The sequence below is a fragment of the Panthera tigris genome, chromosome B2 (assembly GCF_018350195.1).
Source record: "Panthera tigris isolate Pti1 chromosome B2, P.tigris_Pti1_mat1.1, whole genome shotgun sequence".
NCBI lineage: Eukaryota > Metazoa > Chordata > Mammalia > Carnivora > Felidae > Panthera > Panthera tigris.
This window is the reverse complement of record NC_056664.1, coordinates 144,512,101-144,531,833: the sequence shown is the minus strand read 5'-3', so window position 1 is coordinate 144,531,833 and position 19,733 is coordinate 144,512,101. Positions and strand designations below refer to the sequence as shown.

The following is a 19,733-nucleotide window of genomic DNA, read 5'->3' as shown; positions in this document are numbered from 1 at the left end:
TTTGTTCAAGGCTCTGAAGAGCTGTGAATTTCCTGGCACCGGCTTGAACTCTACCAGTGTCCGTTTCTGAGAAGAATAAGCAACTAGATTTACCCCGGTTGGCTTTGAACCAGCTGATTATTTGTTTAAGCCTAATCCGTAAATTGTGCTCCGTTCTGCAGTTTTGTCTTGCCATGGGAGATCGGGTTATTACTCTCAGAACGAATAAGGGAAAATAAATTGGCAACAACCACCACCACAAGGAACAGGCAAAAGCATGAGCTTCAATCAGCAGTTTTTGCCTCACCAGATGACGTTATGGTGCGACACCATAATTAAAAAACCCAGCACAACAAAAATGAGAATTAAGTTATAACTTTTAAGAGTTGAGTCTCCTTAGAGATTGCTAACCATTTTTTAAAAGTGCAGACATTGGGATGGATGGTTATATAATTGGAAGTTGTTTACAACACAGTCTTACCTTGGTTGCTCTGCGGGAGTTAAGACTATGGCTTGTTAAAATTGTGAAATAGTGTGGCTGTTCAGTGGGGGTGTAATAACCCAATGGATAAGGGTGGAAATGAAATGTGTTTATGTGTAATAACTGCCTTCCTTTAGAGTAGTTGTACTTGTATTTTCAGAATTCATTTTTTCCCCTCAACATTCAAAGACTCAAAATTATACTAAGTCCTATATAACAAATTTTCAAGCATCCTTTTTTTTTGTTTTACTTCTGTTTATAGTCATCATTTTTGTGATCTTAAAGATGATATTCATGTTGTTGATTTCAACTATGATATGCCAATATTTTGAAGGATACGTGGGTAGTCCACTAAGCTCGGCTGGTAGCAAGATGTTCTAAATATTTTGCAATCACGGCTACGTTCTGTTTTAGCTGGATCTTGTTCTCACACTACCCTACCTGCTACAGCTTTTATATCATTTAGCGGTACGGAGAGAATTTAATAACTTAGCAAATATGGGAGAACTTAATAACCTAGCAAATACTGAGTGTTTACTAAGCTTGAGTCCACTAAGCTAGTGGACTGGCACTAGATATTCGGAACATACGGAACAGAGTGCAGTGTGACATAAAGGGAGGCTGTAACAAAAATAAATAAGTAAATAAGTAAATAAATAAATAAATAAATACCAGCCAACAAAAAAAGGGAGGCTGTAACAATAGGGGAGGTAGAACCGGCGTGTGACAAATGGGAGGCAGAATTATTTTCTTCAGTAGTTTGCTTAGGCAAGTGGACACGTTCCTCGTCTTTTCCACGGTCCAAAGCAAGGTGTCATGCAGAAGAGATGATTCTGGGAGTCCACAATGAATGGATTTCATGTGAAACTGCTTTAGACTAACGCAATATACGTTATTTAAACTAGAAGTTGGGGTGCCTGGGAGACTCAGTCGGTTAAGCGCCTGACTTCAGCTCAGGTCATGATCTCATAGTTTGCGCGTTCGAGCCCCGCGTCAGGCTCTGTGCTGACAGCTCGGAGCCTGGAGCCTGCTTCGGATTCTGTCTCCCTTTCTCTCTCGGCCCCTCCCCTGCTCATACTCTGTCTCTGTCTCTGTCTCTGTCTCTGTCTCTCTCTCAAAAAATAAAGAAACATTAAAAAATTAAACTAGAAGTGATGGATAGTTTCAGGTCAACATAAGGAAAAATGGGTTGTGCAAAGCTGAGCCAAGCACCTTCAGAGATGGTGCTGATTTTGTGCCTTTGGTATAGATTTGTTGTGCACCTGGCTCATGAGGCATATGTGTCAGCAAATGTGGTTTGGTTCAGGCTGAAGGACCACTGCCCAGAAATAAAATAGCAAAAATTCCTGAAAACATTGGAGGAGGAGATTCTCTGTGGCCTAGCTCCCTGTCACAGGATCAAGGTTGCAAGTTCAGAAATTCTGGCCATATGTCTCTTCCACAGTGGGCGTGTAGGAGTCAAACAAAACTGAGGTTGCCTCCTAGGTGACAAGGCGAAAGAGTAAACTGAGGGAACCAGGCAGGTTGTAGGTGATCAGTAGAGCTAATGGTGCAGACATTATCCTTGGCGTTTACATAACAGAAAGTGAAGCTGTAGCAGGGAGGAGGCAGCAGCTGGAAATGGTAAGTGCCAGGCTGGACACCATGGAAACAGTCAGAGGAAGACTTGGAAGTATGCCTCAGCCAAGGACTCCACCTTATCAGATGCTGGTCCTGTCGTGGTGGGATGAGTCATGTGTTTAAAGTTGGTAAAACTAAGTTGGATACTTTCATACTCCCAGATGTAATTATTTGGGGAGATGTCTTATGCTTAGGGGGAAACCAAAGGAAGAATTCTTTTTTTTCTTTAAAAACTTTTTTATTAATGTTTATTTATTTCTGAGACAGAGAGAGACAGAGCATGAGAGGGGGAGGGGCAGAGAGAGAGGGAGACACAGAATCCGAAGCGGGCTCCAGGCTCTGAGCTGTCAGCACAGAGCCCGACACGGGGCTTGAACTCGCAAACCGCGAGATCATGACCTGAGCCGAAGTCGGTCGCTCAACCGACTGAGCCACCCAGGCGCCCCCTGCCAAAGGAAGACTTCTTAAAGGAAGTGCCACTCCAGCTGGACCCTGAAGGTATGGATCAAAGATGGCGATGGCCATGGAGATGGGCCAGTCGCTGTCCAGCCACACATTAAGACTCGCTCTGCTTGGTGTAGGGGATGCGGCCTGTGCGAGGGAGAAATGAGCAAGAAGCTGTCTTCTGCCTCTGACACGAGCAAGGCCCCCAGGTCTACCCTGTGGTGCTGCAAGCTCACAGGATCCCCTTTTCCCCTCTTACCAGCCAACATGGTATTCATTTCAGCACACTTAACAGCAGCCTATTCCACTTGTCACTATGACGGAAGAACCCCCTTCGTTTTGTTATCCGCAGGCCTGATGCGGGAAGGAGAGAGGGGACCAGGCCCCTCCTTGTTATTTATTCTCCTCTGCTGTGCTGTCTGATGCGATGACTTCCTCAGTCCTCCCTTGCTCCCTTTGAGGTCCTCAGTAGGCAAACGCTGGCTACCGTGTGCGAGAGTACGGATGTAGGACATTTCCCTGGTCATAGAAAGTTCCCCTGGGCACCCTGTTCTACTTAATATTTTAATATGATCATCTGTGATAAATGCAGTAAATCAATTATATACAGGCGGTTTTATAGTATATTGATACTGAACATTATTTTACTGTGGTATCGAATATGTTACTCTCACTGTTTCCTCCCCTGGTAAACAAATTATCCAAGCAATTAAACTCCTCATTCTCTGGGACAGCCAGCGGTGGAAACTTTTGAGGTCAATGCAAAGTTTTGATGAGAATCAGCATGAGTTTTCTTAAGTAGTCATTAATCTTATTAAAACAACTTCGTTAGGCCGTAAGCCCACTAAAACACATTTAAACGAATGGGAAGTATGCACATTATGCGGGTTTCTCGGAAAGTCAAAGCAAATAATATATGTCATCTTTAAAAAGGGGTTTTACTCGATCTGTTGCAAATATTGTTAACGATTTCTGCAATTTCTTGGATGAAGCAGGGAGGGAGAAGGAAGAGTGGAGACTTGCCTGAGGATTATGTTAACTCGACAAAATGAGAGAGAGAAACTAAAGATAAGGACAAAAAGGATAATGCTAAGGAAACCCTAGGGGCGCTTTAAATGGGCACAGTGACTCACACTTTGACAAGGGCCCTGAACGCTAGCTGTGCTTTTAACTTCTGTCCAGAAAAATAAATAAATAAATAAATAAATAAATAAATAAATAAACGAACTTCTGAACGAAAGGAATGTACTTTACTTGTAAAATCATTACATCAGTAGACTCACCCTCGGGGCTTATGATAAAATAATCATCGTCAAGCAAAAATAAAAAATATATTGATAGCTGGGGTAGGGGGAAGACCTTAATTGTCTAGATGCTGTTCAGGAACATCTAATAAGGTCAGGTTCAGAGACTTGAGGGGTGTGGCTCATGTCTCTACACCAAGCCCTAGGCAGTAAGTTGAATCCTTCCTCTGGATTTTTTTTTCCTCCAATTTTTTTTTTTTTTTTTTTTTTTTGAGGAATAGTTTCACAAAATGCCCCACGAAAGGCGAGCTTCTGAGGTCAGATAAAGTCTGGGATGTGCTGTGCTCTCTACTTCTGTTACAGAGTCACAGAACTCTCTGGAAGTCCCACAGTGAGGTTTGCTCACCTTGGCTTAATTTAGCCTCCCCGAAAATGGTTTGGCGAAGGAACCCCAGGTACTTGGGCTTCACACCATGTCGCAGCCTGCAAACCATGATGGTGTTCTGTAAGGTGTCCCCAATCTCTCAAGGAGCCCTACGGTTTTGTATGAGAAAAGTCCGTGGTTTTAGGATGTTGAAGGATTCAGGAGTGAGTAGCATGATGTCTGCAACTTAATTACAAATGATTCAGCCAAAAATATATACATGGGTAGTATATGTGTATGTATGTATATGTGCACACACACACACACACACACACACACACACACACACACACGGAGAAGGAGTGAGCTGAAAACATGGCAAAATGTTCACAACTGGTGAATGACAGCAAAGGATATAATTTCTAATACTTTTGAAATATTTCTCTAGTTTTGAAATTTTATTCTGTAGAAAGAGGGGAACGTTATAAACACCATCACAAGCTGTACTGGTTATTTTAGGGAGCGAAGGGGTCGCCATATGGAGAGTTGATTAAGCAAGAGAAAGGATTTTAAGAGCCAGACAGAAGTGAAAGGGGAAGGATTCACGTCGTTGACTGGAGACAGGGATGCGGCTGGGGAAAAGCTTTCCAGGGCATTCTTCACACCGCCTTGCCATTCCTTGAGAAGTTGTGGTTCCATCTTCCGAAGTCTGTGCCTCAGACCCTCAGTCAGGCCCTATGGGAACATTGCCCAGAAAAACACATCGTGGTGTTGCTTGTTCTTACTCCTGTCCTGTGCACTGCAGACCTCGGTGTGACACAGAGAAGTCTGCCAACTTTAAATAGCGTGACGCAGCCAGACTAGCGATGAAGCCACCCTGAAAAGGGGATCTCAGGATTTACCTGAAAACCCCAACTTCTGGACCACGTAAAACCAACAGCTTGAAATTTGCCGTGGCCAGGGCTGGCCTGACCTTGATCTTCCTGGGACTGACTATTAATCCCCAGCTCGCAGCTGGCTCAGGGAAGCACGTGTAATAGATTGCACGTCACCTTATATGCTTCCAGGGCACAGACGTGGGCACGCAGTATTTTCTGACTAACTTCTCAAGGACTTTGGTGAAGGTTGCAGCACAGAAAGCTGGAAGAGTTACGTCCCCAGTCTTTCGGTTGCTGGTTGCCCCTGCCTTTATCATTTGCTGAAACAATATTGCAAACGTTGCTGTTGCCCTGAGGGAGAAGGAAGAGCCATTTAGTTTCATGGACGCATCATTTACTATTGCAAAGCTGTTGCTAATATGCTCTTTCAGACAATGCTAGGGTCTTTGCCAACCTGGCTTCCCTTCCTAAGCTCCTTCTCCCACTCCTGTTCCTCCTCCTCCTTTTTTCTTATTGTTTAACCTTTACAGTAGGTTATAAAAATTGTAAAATTGGATGTGTTCATATTTCTGTTGAAGGTTTTAACAATAAGGGCTCCTACCTCCCTCGCTAAGCTCTTCTTGGAACACGGTGAAACCGTCAGACAGAAATGGTCTTCTGATATTCTGTCAGTTATTATGGTATTTCTATAACTTTACGGTCCTACCCATTGCATGTATTGAACTGCATAAACCTCATGAATCTATCTTATGTAATTATTATAGTTGCTGATAACAATGCGATATCTACAGACTTGAGTATCTTGTACGTTAAGGCACTAAGCTACAAAGAGGTGTCAAAAAAACAATTCCTTATCAATACAAACATATATTTATATTTATACTTTACCTTCCCTTCACACTGGAGGCTAAATATTAGGCTACATATTAATTCCCGGAGAGTAATATTTATAAAACATATTGCTAATAAATGCTAACATTATAAAGTTTGACATTTTTATTGTGCTTTACATGTTACAAAGTGTTGTCACTTACAATAATCGGTAAAGATGACTGAACAAATGACAATTCAACATGTCTACAGATGTTGTTTGATAAACAAGTAAAAATAAATGGGGCTGCATAAGACTTAGGATCTCTTTTTGTTTCTCATTATTCTTGTACTAATTGTTTTTAATAAACCATATGCACTTGGGAGGCTGAATGTTTTTTCTCATAATGATAAAAATATTCTTTATTATTTCTAGATGATCTTGATGATAATAGTAAAATTTTAAACAAAGTTTTTATGCCACTACATTTTATGTAATTCCTATCCAACAAGAAGTAAGGTATAAAGGTTCAAAGAACTATTTAATGTTATAAATTTTAAAAAGACGTTATTTTACTAGTGAATGCTTCTAAATAAAGTGAGTTCTTTGCAGAAATGGCATCGTGACACTATTTGGAAAGGTTCCCCTAACGGACAGAATAGCACTACGTGTGTATGGTAACATTTGAGAGAAATGATCAGAGATGTTTAGTTATTGATTTTTTTTTTTTTTGTCCAGCTTTTACTCTTGTGTTATTTGAAAGGCATTTGTCAAGGTAGATCCAGACAGAAGTGTGAAACACAAGGCGCCCATTTCTGCACACTGCGGCCGGGTTCCGTTAAGCCCCTCAGGACTCTTGTCTTACTTTATGTGTGCCTGTGCATTGGAAAGTCTTCACTGGAAACCCAGGAAGCTGTGATCAGGCCACTCATATCATGAGAAATGGGCTGGCGTGTCCCTGTAGATAAGATTTTAAGAGGAAAAAATCTAGAGCCTTCAAACTGTGTAAGAAGCATGAAATAGAATTCAGGAGCAGTGGTCTTTAAATTTCCAATAGTCCCTATATTTCCTGTGCTTTTAAAAAACCTCAGCGGCACAGAATGCGTCTAACTTCCCCGCGTGGCAAATACTCTTGGCTGGCTCTCTTGGCAGCAGGTTGCTAACTTTGCTGAGTAAGTCACAGGGCTGTTGGCAGGAAGAAGAAAAGATTTTCACTCTTTTGAGCATAAAACTAGATTTTCTAAATTAAATTGTTGTATCCTCGTTGGAATATTTATCCCGCTAATGTTTCAAAATGCTCCCGAGGAGTTCGTTTAAAAATTTGTCTCAATTTGGATTCAATGCTGATTAGCTACTTCCTCTGCTTTTTTTTCCCTCCCCCCCCCCCCCCCAGCAGGTAGACCGCCTTACAACAGCTTTTATGTTTATTGCAAAGGCCCCTGTCAAAGAATACAGCCAGGAAAACTCAGGGTGCGGTGTGGTACCTGCCGACAGGCGACGCTCACCTTGGCCCAGGTAAGGAGCTACAGCATTGGCAGAAACTGCCCAGAAACATGAGTGTGTGTTTCCGGAGACGGCTTTCAGGGTTTTGAATCCAATAAGACCCATGACTCAAGAAAAGAGACATTCTTCTATGCGTTAATGGTTAATGGTATCTGAAGTTTCATTTAAAAACATTACTGTCAAACGTTAGGTAGTGCCGAGCTGTTGTTTCCATATCTCTAATCCAGGCCTACTGAGAGGAAGTACAGAGACGCTTTTATAGCGAAAAGGTGTCGGGCTTTGGCAGGGGCATCTTTTAGAAGAGGCCAGGAACTGGAAATGTTTCATGTCTTGTTCTGTGCGACAATAACGTGGTTGTGTACATGTGTCAAAATCCACTGGACGGTTCACTGAAAACGGGTGCACTCGGGGCCGCTAAACCTAAGTTATGCCTCACGGAGGAAGCAGAAAGGGAAGTCGTGGATCTACAACTGTGTGCACGTGGGTTGGGCCAGCCGCCACCTGCCGTGGCCTCCACTAGTGTGGCACAGCTCACTGGCTAAGAAGGATTTTACATTTTTAAGTGGCCAGGAAATATTAAGAGAATGCTGTGTGGCCCGCGGACGTTATATGAACTTTAATCTCCGACCTCCATGATACAATTGTACCCGAAGGCCACTCATTTCCTTACGTGTCGTCTGTGCCGCTTCTGTGCCCACGGTGGGGTTGAGCGGTTACCGCACAGACTGGTTGCCCTGCGGAGCCTGGCGTATCTATCTCTGGCCCCCTAGAGAAAACCCTGATATAAAACGTGTGCACAGCTAGGCCATGGCTCCCCCGTGATGGTTGTGTAGGATTTGGCCAAAGTTGATGCGGATGTGAATGTGAGCGGGCACAGAGGGCATTCCGGTTGGTGCAGCTATGAGGGCTCAGCCAAGGAGGCATTAAAAAGGTCAAAGGTCTTCAGGCAACCGGGGCTGAAGTGGGGACAAGTACTTCCTGACCACAGCGCCCCCCCCACCGACCCATGGCTACCACATTTAGATTTTATTCCACAGGCAATGGGGAGCCAAGGCAAAATGTTAAAAATAAAGGTGATTTATAAAATGACGTTTTAGAACGCTTTATTAGTGGTGTAATGGTTTGTCATTGGGACTGGTGTTGGTAACAGATTGAAGGCAAAGAGGCTTAATTAATAGACTCCTCATATGGTTGGTGGGCAGTGGGGCACTGGCCCGGGTCAGGGTGGTGGCCCATGGCATGGGTCTAACGGAGCAGCATGGTAGAAAATGAAGGATATACCCAGCAAAGGAGAAATCATGGATCCCTGCCTCAGGCCTGGGGAAGACGGTGGCATCACTCAAAAGTACAGTACAGTATTTCATCATCATACAACCTGTCAGCTCCACAGGGGAATCCTGTGAACTCCACTTAGGAAGACAAATCCTAAGTTTGTTCTGACTCTCTGGACTGGACTGTTTTCTGGGGGCATCACTAGGCAGCGCTTCTGTCTGTGAAATGGGTTCTCTTAAATACCACAGAAGTTTCTCTTCCACCAGAATCTCTCCTCTGCCACTAGCCTTTTCCAGTGCTTTAAGTAGCCTCTTCTTTTTTTGATCTATGCTTCAGTCTTGATTGCCTCTGATGGTGGATGTGACCTAAATATACCAACTTCCAATTGTTCTTAGTAAAAGCAGCAATAACAAATTATTATTGAAATCCATGCTTCATTATTTTCCTGCATTATGTAATTGAATTATTTCATAACACTCTTAAGTACTGTCAGTGACCTTATTTTAGATGCGAGAAACCTGAAGCTTGAAGAGATTAAGGAAACAAGAATTTATGAGACCAGGGGCTTGAACCGGGCTGTGTGATCTAAACTTGTAAACTCTACAGTCTCCCCATTTTTACTGCACAGATATATTCACACTAAATGTCATGTGCTCATATATCCCCAGTGATCAGACAGGTGATTTAAGAATGGGTGAGCAGTGGGCATTGGGGGTGGTGAGGACCACGGTGGCTGAAGAGGCCAAGAAGCCACTCCTGCCACTTGTTAAGAAGTGATTGGCTTAATGTGGGCAATCTTTTAATTAAGAGAAACTGTAAATGGGGATTTTTATGTGAAATTTCTCATATTACAAATAGGCTCCATCGGGGGGGGGGGGGGAATCGAAAACAAAAAGGAAAAACAGCCTGCGGTGTCTGTGTAAATGCATGAACCAAAGTGGTATCGTATGGGTTAAATGGTACATTAACGTTAGGTGCTTAGAGGGCCTGGTGAGCGGTAAGCACTTATTTAGAGGGAGTAATTGTTGAGAGGCAGTATGGTGGGATCCTGAGATGATGAGTCTGCAGACTCTTTGTACTACATGGGTTAGAATTCATATTTCATTATTTCCCATTTATGTCAACATGGCGAGATCTGTCCACTGGGATAATGGTATCTACTTCTTATTTCTTGGGAAGATTAATTAATCTATGAAGAGTATTTGGAACAGTAGCTGCAACATAAATAATTAGAAATCTTAAATGCTTTCTTATTGTTACTTTTTTACTATTATACTTAACACACACACACATACACACACACACACACCCACCCACACACACACACACACACACACACACACACACTTCTATGTAATTCACCATGAAATCAGTCCATACTTTGGCTAACTCCTTTCAAAGAAATGAAAGCATCCCCTTCCCACCCTGCTCATCAAGAAGCTCTGTGTATTTCCCTCACCCGCTCACCTGGACCAGCATGTCCTTGGAGGGATGATCTCATGCACCCAGTGGTCTGAGTTCTGCCCCATCTCAGATGCCCACTCCCATGACCACCCCAGACTTTGTCAGTGCCTAGAACTGCTCCACATTTGATTATTAAATTCAGACTTTTATTCTCCCTACATTGTTTTTACTCTGTACATTGTTAACCCCTCTCTTAAATTTTTCTAGAGCTGTCTCGTGCCTTTTCTTTCATCATTTCCTCCCCTGACAGGCTCAAATTTCAACCCCATTATTACAGATAACATTAAGTTTCTGTTCCACATTCTATGCAATTGTCCAGTTGTCAATATTCCTAGTATTAGTATCCCTAAGCCTCTTGTATCAGATAACTTGTCAGTTGGCATCCCTGGTGAATTTCAGCCCTCCGCACAGTATCTTGCCCATGGTGGGGCACAAATCTGGCAATGCCAAGTGAATGGCATCTATATTTGAACTTTTACACATTGACAAGATAGACTCACGTACTTTAGAAATTCTATGTGACATTTTGTAATCATAGTAATTATGATTGTTTTGCTACCATTTATTGATTTCCTTCATTACACTTATATTCTGGTACTTCTTTTTTTTTTCTAATTCTCATGACAGAACTGCACTGTAAATATTATTGTCTACTGTTTTTAATAAGGAGACTCCATGAAGTTAAGTTATGAGCCCAAAGTTAAACAATTAACAAATGTTGATGCCAGGGATGAAAAGTCTTCTGTGTGTCTATAAAGCCTTTTCTAGGATAGATTGCTCACTATACAAATCTGGTAATCAATGTCCTATTACCCAACTGCTTCCCTGTACTTAAAATACCATTCAAAAAAAAAAAAACTACTTAAAGATTTAGGAAAAATGGAAAAGATTTAAAGATTACTTATTTAATCTAAAACGTTAGTATTGTTACTAGCTGTAACATGCCTGCAACCCAGTAAATGAGGACTTTGATTTTTTGTTAATAACAAAAGTCCACACTCAGTCGTACCTTCAGAAGATCTCTCTGGAACAGCTGAGCAATCACACTAGTCTGCAAGTTAAGTCTTGGCAGTGGGTGGGGCAGGTGCTGAACTTTGTGGAGAGGAAGCATTTCTCCTTTGTGGAGAGGAAGAATAGGCAACTCTTAGGTTTCATTTTTTCAAACTTTATCAAGATCTACAACTTACAGAATTTTCTGTAGTCAAGAGAGAAAAAACAAAAAGGAAAGGACTTTGTGTGGCTGACAATTTATAGTAGAACAGGGGGTGGTTTATCTGAGCTCTTGCAAGGAACTTGTTATATGCAAGGAGAAAACCCAGAACCTACTTAGCCACCTGGGTTATATTTTGTAACATAATTTTATTTTTTCTGGTCTGGAAAAAAAATGAGTCTACAATAGGCCCTTTGCCTTTCATGGGTCTTAATAGTAATCTCCTAATTAATTTTTGTTGTTGTGGGGGACTTACTCCTAATGCCAACATTTCCTCGACACTATTTAAATTTTGCATGCAAGATAATGAGCTGCCTCTCATACCTAATGCTCTAAGGTTTAAGTGTTTACATGTTTCATATTTAATACGATGCTCTTAATGAGTTGGCAAGGAAGATAAGACGGCCATTTCTGCTGTGATGTTAAGAATGGGAAACTGATGTCTGAAGTTTGGGCCTGACCTTGAGGGTAAATTGAAAATCAGCTGGGACGCCGGGTTTTCTTCTGTCTTTAAATGAAATTACCTTCTTTATTTCATGGTGACCTTGGCCAGGGTTTCCACTAACCAAAATAGCCTTGAGAAACGTGAATGCTCACTGGAAAATAGTGAACAGTGGCTGATGTGAACAAAAAACATGGCAGGCCTCCAATTTTCATTTGCCTTTGCAAAGACAGTCTACTTAGGTCCACCCAGAAATGACACAGGGCTAAGCTCAGAAGGAAGGTTGCTTTGTACTTGCATGTATGCTTCTGACTGTGTTCTTGAACAATAAAATGGGTAACCTAAAATTACCTGTGTCATCGTTTCCCTCATTGGTGTGAAAAATCAAATGATGACTAAGTCAAAGCCTCAGAGACTTTCTTCTTTTTTTATTTAATACAAAAAATAAATGTGGACAGAAAAAGTAAGGTTTTCCAAGGTATGTAGAGAATACACCACTTTTAGAAATAACTAGAAATTAAAGAAGGAGTTTATACTGGAAAAAGAAGCAGCACCGAGAGGCTTAAAGATGCTTGTCTTCTTCTCTCCCCGTGGGTGCCGCTACCAAACTCAAGGTTAGAGGGTCCGCAGCCGTGGTCCTTCCAGTCCATCTTATTGTTAGACTGCGAGTTTGGTGGTGGGGAGAGAGCCCTCTGGCAGGGGAGCAAGGTCCGCAGTCAGGCGTGCCTCTTAGCTGCTGTCAAAGATTTCCCAGGACCGATTCATAAGAACACAAGAGGCTGTGTGACTAATTAAAACGTGTGCCCGGGGTTGACGAAGTTTAGTTAGAACATGGTGCTGATGACGAGGAGGGCGTCCCCAGGGGTCACGCTAAGAGGGCAAATCCTCCTCAGCCCTGTGGGCTTCTGCTCCCTGAGACCTAACAGTGCCGTCTCCTGCATTCCGGGTCCCTTTCTGCCACCACAGTCTGGCCATCGCCCACGTTCCGAGTGGACTCAGCCTCCTGAGGAAGACAGAGCTTCCGGGACAGGGAAAAATGGACTCGTTTCTCTCCCAGGACACAGGCTTAAAGTACAGTAAGAGTATTTATGAGTGAAACAGTTGATTGAGTAACAATAACCGGACGCTAGGGCAGACGAAGTGAGGGAGAGAGCACACCGCACGGCGCAGTCTGTCTTAAAATACTGGACTCGGGGCCGTCTGGGAGCAGAGAGCCAGAGACAATGGCTTCCTGCACTCCTTTTCCCATCAGATGTTCTAGATTCGAATTCTGCTGCTTAGTAGCTGCGGGACGTTGGGCAAGTTACTTAAATTCTTGGTCTCAGTTTTCTTGTCGCAAAATTGGAAGTAAAATTTTTCATCAAAGTTATCGCGGATTCAATGATTCCATTCTTTAAAGTACGAAGCATAGTGAAAACAAATATAAATAAAGTACTGAGCACAGTGGCACATAATCCACGTTCAGAAACTGTCGCTCTTACTGTCATTTGTTCAGGTGACGAGTTTTCTGCCAAAAAAGCATCAGAGCAACTGTGGAACTCTCCTTGTACCCCGATACCTGCAGGGCGCTTTAGTTGTGATCAAGGTTACACCCTGTTCATCTCTCCAGCACAAACTCTAGGTAGCCCGAGTTACCAACCATTAGCATCTTTTTTTTGCGACTCAGTTTATTAGTTTTCCAGTGAATCAGAAGCCAGGAGACCAGTGCAGCCAAGAGCTGCAGAGAATCCCCCCCACCCACCCCACAATCACTATAATTACTTTATCTCAAAAAGAACTTTATCTTTGCCACTCTAATGAGATAGTCTGCCACGGAATAGCATTAAAGCTAAAAGGTTTCTGATGAGGAATGGGGCAATAAATAGAGTAAGATGCAAACCGCCTGCCGTGATGGATTTTATTTAAAATTGGTTTATAGATTAGAAACAATTTATGTGAGGATATTTATTAAGAAATATTGTCTAAATGTATAATCATTCCTGAACTTAATATTTGTTGCAGATTAATTGTTAGTAAGGAGTCCACTTCTTCTCTTCATATCAAAAGCTATATAATAAAGCCTTGGACTATATCTAAGCTTATTTAGAAATAAGTATGTGTAATCCCACTTTTTACTTATTCAATTCTTAGGCATTTCTGAGTCATTGCAAATTATTTTGTTATCTAAATATTTTTTAAAAATTGTAAAGCCCATTTTGGATGTCCAAAATGTGTAACCTGGCCCTGAAGTCTGTTTTGATTTGTGTTATGATGTTAAACCTGCAAAGAAGCCAGTTTTTGTGGTGGATTGATCTCACATCAGGGATTTAGGATAGAGAGGGAGCAGAAGACAGGTCTTGCCTCTGTAGGTGCTGGGGCACCCGTCCGTTCCCTTCTGCCCCTGTCTGTTCTGCCCACGAGATTTTTGTTGGCCGTAAGGACTCTCCTTCCTCCATCTTTCTGAAGCCCACCTTCTTTGTGTTATATTCTCTTCGGTCCCACTGTGGACTCCGGCCCCCTCTCAGCCACACACTCTTGACGTCCTCACACTGGTCAAGTATCCTGTCAAGAGTAACTGACAAAAGATTCAGAGATTAGAAGATTTTTCCTCTTTTTCTCTTTTACCAAAAGCAGTATCTGGAAAAGAGCTAGTCTCAGGTAAAAACAAGCAAATAGTAATCATAACTCAAACTGCAAAGTAGTATCAGAAAGAATTTTAAGTTGTAATGATTTCTTTTATATTAAATCGTGATTTGGGGTAGTTTACATATATATCAAACACTGCAAAGTCTAAATGTGAAATGATCTACTTAAATTGGGTTGATCCAGACCATTTCAGGGTATCATTGTCAGCCAATATAAATGATTTAAAATTGTAAGTAAATGCTGCTAATGTCATTTTCCTAAAACTCATAGTAGTTTCGGATAATTCATGCCTAGAGTACAGACTTAAAAATACTCTTCCCCATCAACCTCCATCTCCGCTGACTACAGATTAATTTGCTACCCTCTTTTCCTGATTTTACCAAATTTACTAATTTACAAAAAAAACTATCAGGGATAATACATTCTGGAACATTCTTCTGGAATTTTATTTATATGGTGATTGCATTACTCATTTGATTATTATAAATATATTCAATGATATATTTTCTGAGCAGATTTTAAGAAATGCTCGGTTTATTGAAAGCTAAAGATCACAGGTGAATTCATCCTATGAAAGTTTTCTTCTTGACTGTATTTCTGAATATATTCCTATGAATATAATCAAACCTCTAACATTTTATGTAGGAACTTTTGGGTTATACAAGATTTCTTTCTAATATTTATTTTAGTTATTTTTTCCAGATTTTTTTCCTACCTAAGTATTTATCAATTTACCAAAAACTTCTTTTAAGCAATTATAAAGTCTGTAGCATCTTATATAGAATCGGATTGTTGTAATGGCTTTCAAAGACATCTCAAGTCTCAGCTGAACAATTTTATCCTCCTAAGAGCATTTGAGATGTTATATTTGTTTAAACACTAGATATTTTCTGCTGCAGGTAGAGGCCATCGAGACAGATAGAAGGAAAGAGGACATTGAACACACAGCACTCTGGGAGCAGGGGAGGGATCTGAAGAGCTCAGAGCACCGAAGACCGGGGGACACAGTTTATAAATAATCCAGTAAATTATTATATTAGCTAAGTCAGCTTTTTTGCGTACTTGGTAAATCAACTTCTGGTGGATCAACTTTCAGCTGACTTCCCTAGGAGCCCCTCCTACAAAGGGCCACAGAACGTACACACATAGAACACAATAGTTTTATTTGTTTAAAGAGAATACATTTTCAGAAAAGCTCTGGATCATTTTAAAGGTTCTGGATCATTTTAAAGATTTCTCCAATGTTTTAGCTGGGGTTCTGGTGGGAGAGGAGCCATAGGCAAGAGAAGGAGGAAGGTGGAGGGAACAGAACGGCCTCTTGGACTTGCCTTGAGCCTCCTGGTTTAGACGAGAATGACAGCAGAGAGTCGTTTTCCATCAGAGTCTGGAGGAGAACCTGGGCAAAAGTCAGAGTTAGGCACACTCAGAGTTGTGGAAAAAGGAGCCCAACATCGCTCGGAGGACCAGGGGGATCCCAGACGGGACCAACAGGATTAGCACACAAACACGCAGCTATTCAACTACATTTCATTTCAGACAAACAAGGAAGTCTTTGTCGGTGTACTTATTTAGGATAAATGCCTTACCTGGAACATACCTACACTAAATAGTTTCTACCTGAAACTCAAATACTCCTCTCTACTTCACCTGGCAACACCACTTCTGGGATCGTGTCTTCCCTCTTGGCCAGGACATCGGTGTAACAGTCTCTGGCACTGACACCAAGGAGGGAGCCCTCAGTGGGCTTTTGGTCAAGCTGCATAGGTAAGCAGGTGCTGGAGCAGGAGGTGAACAGCAAGACTGACAAACACGGTGTGTGGAGAAGAGCCACAGGGGACAGCCTAGAGACAACAGGATTCCTGAGGAGTAATCCCAGCATCCTGTGTGAGAGTATTCAGCCAGCAGCCACCTAAGCCACACGCAGACCTTTGCTGGATTCAAGTGTTCGTTTCTGGAGATAAATAAATGAAAAATAAATACAAAGAGAACTATTTATTGGAACTACACAGGATATTTTGACAAAATCACAACTTTAATGTATTTATAAAACATAAAGAAAAGATAACGGTTTTCACAGAAAGTTTTCAGTGTACTTTATTCTCTCATCTAAAGCTGCAGTTGGTCCACCTTCGGCTCAGGTCATGATCTCACAGTTCCTGAGTTCGAGCCCCGCATCGGGCTCTGTGCTGCCAGCTCAGAGCCTGGAGCGTGCTTTGGATTCTGTGTCTCCCTCTCTCTGCCCATTCCCCGCTCATGCTCTGTCTCTCTCTGTCTCTCAAAAATGAAAACAATGTTGGGGCACCTGGGTGGCTCAGTCGGTTAAGCGGCCGACTTCGGCTCAGGTCATGATCTCACGGTCCTTGGGTTCGAGCCCCGCGTCGAGCTCTGTGCTGACAGCTCAGAGCCTGGAGCCTGCTTCTGATTCAGTGTCTCCCTTTCTCCGACCCTCCCCCGTTCATGCTCTGTCTCTCTCTGTCTCAAAGATAAATAAACGTTAAAAAAATTAAAAAAAAAAAAAAATGAAAACAATGTTAAAAAAAATTTAAAACTGAAGTCGAATGTATCATATTTTAAAATTGTGTTGTTTTGTTTATTGGTTTACAGTGCTGTCCACCAGCATTGATAGAATGAACACTCACCTAACACAGGCTTAACCGATGAGGATATCAGTGTTGTTCTGAGCACCGACTGGGTTGTTTGTACCTTTACTATGCACTGTCCATGGCACAGCACTGGGCATCATGGCATCAGGTCTGCAGGGAGTGCAGGATGATAGGGAACAGCCTGCACATCTTGTTTATTCTAAAAAGGAAATAGTAACTTTGAAAATATTTTTAACGTTTATCGTTTTTGAGAGACAGAGAGAGCAGGGAAGGGGCAGAGAGAGGGAGACACAGAATCGGAAGCAGGCTCCAGGCTCCGAGCTGTCAACACAGAGCCCTCAACACAGAGCCCGACGTGGGGCTCGAACTCACGAACCGCAAGATTATGACCTGAGCCTAAGTCAGACACTCAACCGACTGAGCCACCTAGGTGCCCCAGAATTAGTAACTTTTGGAAGCCTGCTTGAACGATTCTCCTTACATCTCATTGTTTTAACTTGGTCATATGGCCACTGGTAATTACAAAGGAAGCTTGAAAAACAAGTATTTTCCAAAGGTGAATAGGATATCCCTGATTGGCTTAGACCAATCTAATTTATCCACTGAGTTGAGTCCATTGCTTCTCCAGTCAAAATCGACATTCTATTAATAAGGAGAGAGAATGAGATGGACGTTTGGAGGGCAGTTACTAATGGCTGCCATATTTGTAAATGAATAATTACTTTAGATAACTTTCATGAACTCATCAGTTTCATTGTTGAGTCTACATTATATACTCTGTTTGTATCACCATAGCTACACTGGGAATTTGGTCAGTCTTGAACTTCTTTTTGTGTGGGAAATGCTACTGTTGTTGCAACAGTTGTTTCTATGCATAAGTGTGGTTCCCTGGTTGTCTACAGAATGATATTGATAGATTATCCATTTGACCACTTAGAAGCTTTATCTAGAATTGGGTAAAGAAAAAAATGGATATTTATGGCAGTGGGTTAATTTATTTGTTCTTTGCTTAAGAAGTGAATAGTCCAAAAACCTCCCTGGGGAAAGACAACTAGAATTTAGTGGCCCTCTCTTACTCCATACTAATAAAATGTGGAGGGTGGAAGAGGCACATTGAATGACACTACTACAGAATTAGGTGAGACGGTAGAGGTCGGGACTGTAGTCATTTTACAGAAGCATCGATACTTATGCACGCGTGCCATCTTCCATCTGGGAACATCAAGCTACCTGGATAAACGCATCAGGGAAGCCAGATGAGAAATGGAGAGGGTAACTGACTTTACATGGGTCCACTGTGAGAAAGGAGCCAAACTGATAATTAAATCTGAGAACCCAAGTTCAGATTCTTATTCAAGGTACCCATATTGAGTGCATTCATTGTCTGACCAGAACTGAGGGAACCTAGAGCCTTGTTCTGCAGCTTTTTCCTGGAAAAAAAAAGTCAAATTTACTAGACTACATTTCTTAAACGGGGCATGGAAATTCAGAGACTGAATAAAAATCAAACATGGATGTTTTCCTTTAGTGAGGAAGCAATATATGAGTGCTGGTGTACTTGGAACATAGCAAGCTGTGGACATTAAGGGAGCTTTAATTGGATGGTGACTGCTTTCTGAGGGGCTAGTTAGGTCCACTGGTCTGTTGGAGGGCATACTGCTAATAAAGCTAGGAGCCGGGGGCTCCTGGGTGGCTCAGTCGGTTAAGCAGCCGACTTCGGCTCAGGTCATGATCTCGAGGTCCGTGAGTCCGAGCCCCGCGTCGGGCTCTGTGCTGACAGCTCAGAGCCTGGAGCCTGTTTCAGATTCTGTGTCTCGCTCTCTCTGACCCTCCCCCGTTCATGCTCTGTCTCTCTTTGTCTATAAATAAATAAAAGTTAAAAAAAATTAAAAAAAAATAATAAAGCTAGGAGCCATGGCGTGAGCCTTGCAAAAGCCACTTGCCTTTCTGAATATGAGTATAACCCTACAATTACTTGTTAAGATGATTAAACTAGGGATTCTCCCAGCTAGTTTCAGAGAATTACATTTCTGTCAGGTGTCATGATGACCCTGAATTTTATGTCTTTTATATCTTCAGTTGCACATTGGGAATTTCGTATTCATTGAGAAAGCCATACTAATTAGCATACACTGACCTACTGCGTAGGAAATGACCTGCAATTAAAATGATCAGATATGGCCATCATGTAAAGCTGGCAGCACCATCTCATGGACAAATGGAACTTTCCTCACCATAATGTGTTAAAAGTAAATGAAAAATCATGTTTCTCTTTCTTACCGAATAAAATATCCTATTTAAACTAGTTAAGGTAGAGAGTCAGTGAAAACAAATGTCATATAATCTGTAAGTTGTGTCATGTTGCCATAAGGCTAAGATTTCAGCTTTTCATAAACATATATAGGAAAGGTGATTCTGTTTACATATGTAGATAGATACATGTATACATCTAAATGTATATCTATATATATCCATATATATCCATATATACATCTATGTATATACATATATACATGTATACATCTGTATCAGATCTATATACATCTATATGTGTATCTATCAATATCTGTACAAAATAAATGGAGCGTGTCCAAAAAATGAAGGACTCTGTTACCTGGGTATCCCTCTACTCTAGTCCATTACTAGACTCAGTGCCTTGAGTCAAAGACTAAACCTTTTACATCTTTGTGCTTTATTTTTTTAAGTTTATTTTATTATTACTATTTTTAATGTTCATTTATTTTTGAGAGACACAGAGACAGCATGAGCAGGGGAGGGGCAGAGAGAGAGGGA

General features: G+C 41.7%; 1 protein-coding gene across 2 annotated transcripts in view; it reads left to right on the top strand.

Annotated features, from left to right (window-relative positions):
- PRKN (parkin RBR E3 ubiquitin protein ligase) overlaps positions 1-19,733 on the top strand; it is a 1,336,804-nt gene that overhangs the window by 488,336 nt on the left and 828,735 nt on the right. Inside the window, exon 4 of one of the 2 annotated variants that reach the window (XM_042987489.1) lies at positions 7,218-7,336. In XM_042987489.1, coding sequence (XP_042843423.1) covers positions 7,218-7,336 — 119 coding nt within the window. Of the gene's footprint in view, positions 1-7,214; positions 7,337-19,733 lie in introns of both variants that reach the window. The other variant, XM_007097240.3, reaches the window with a different exon arrangement.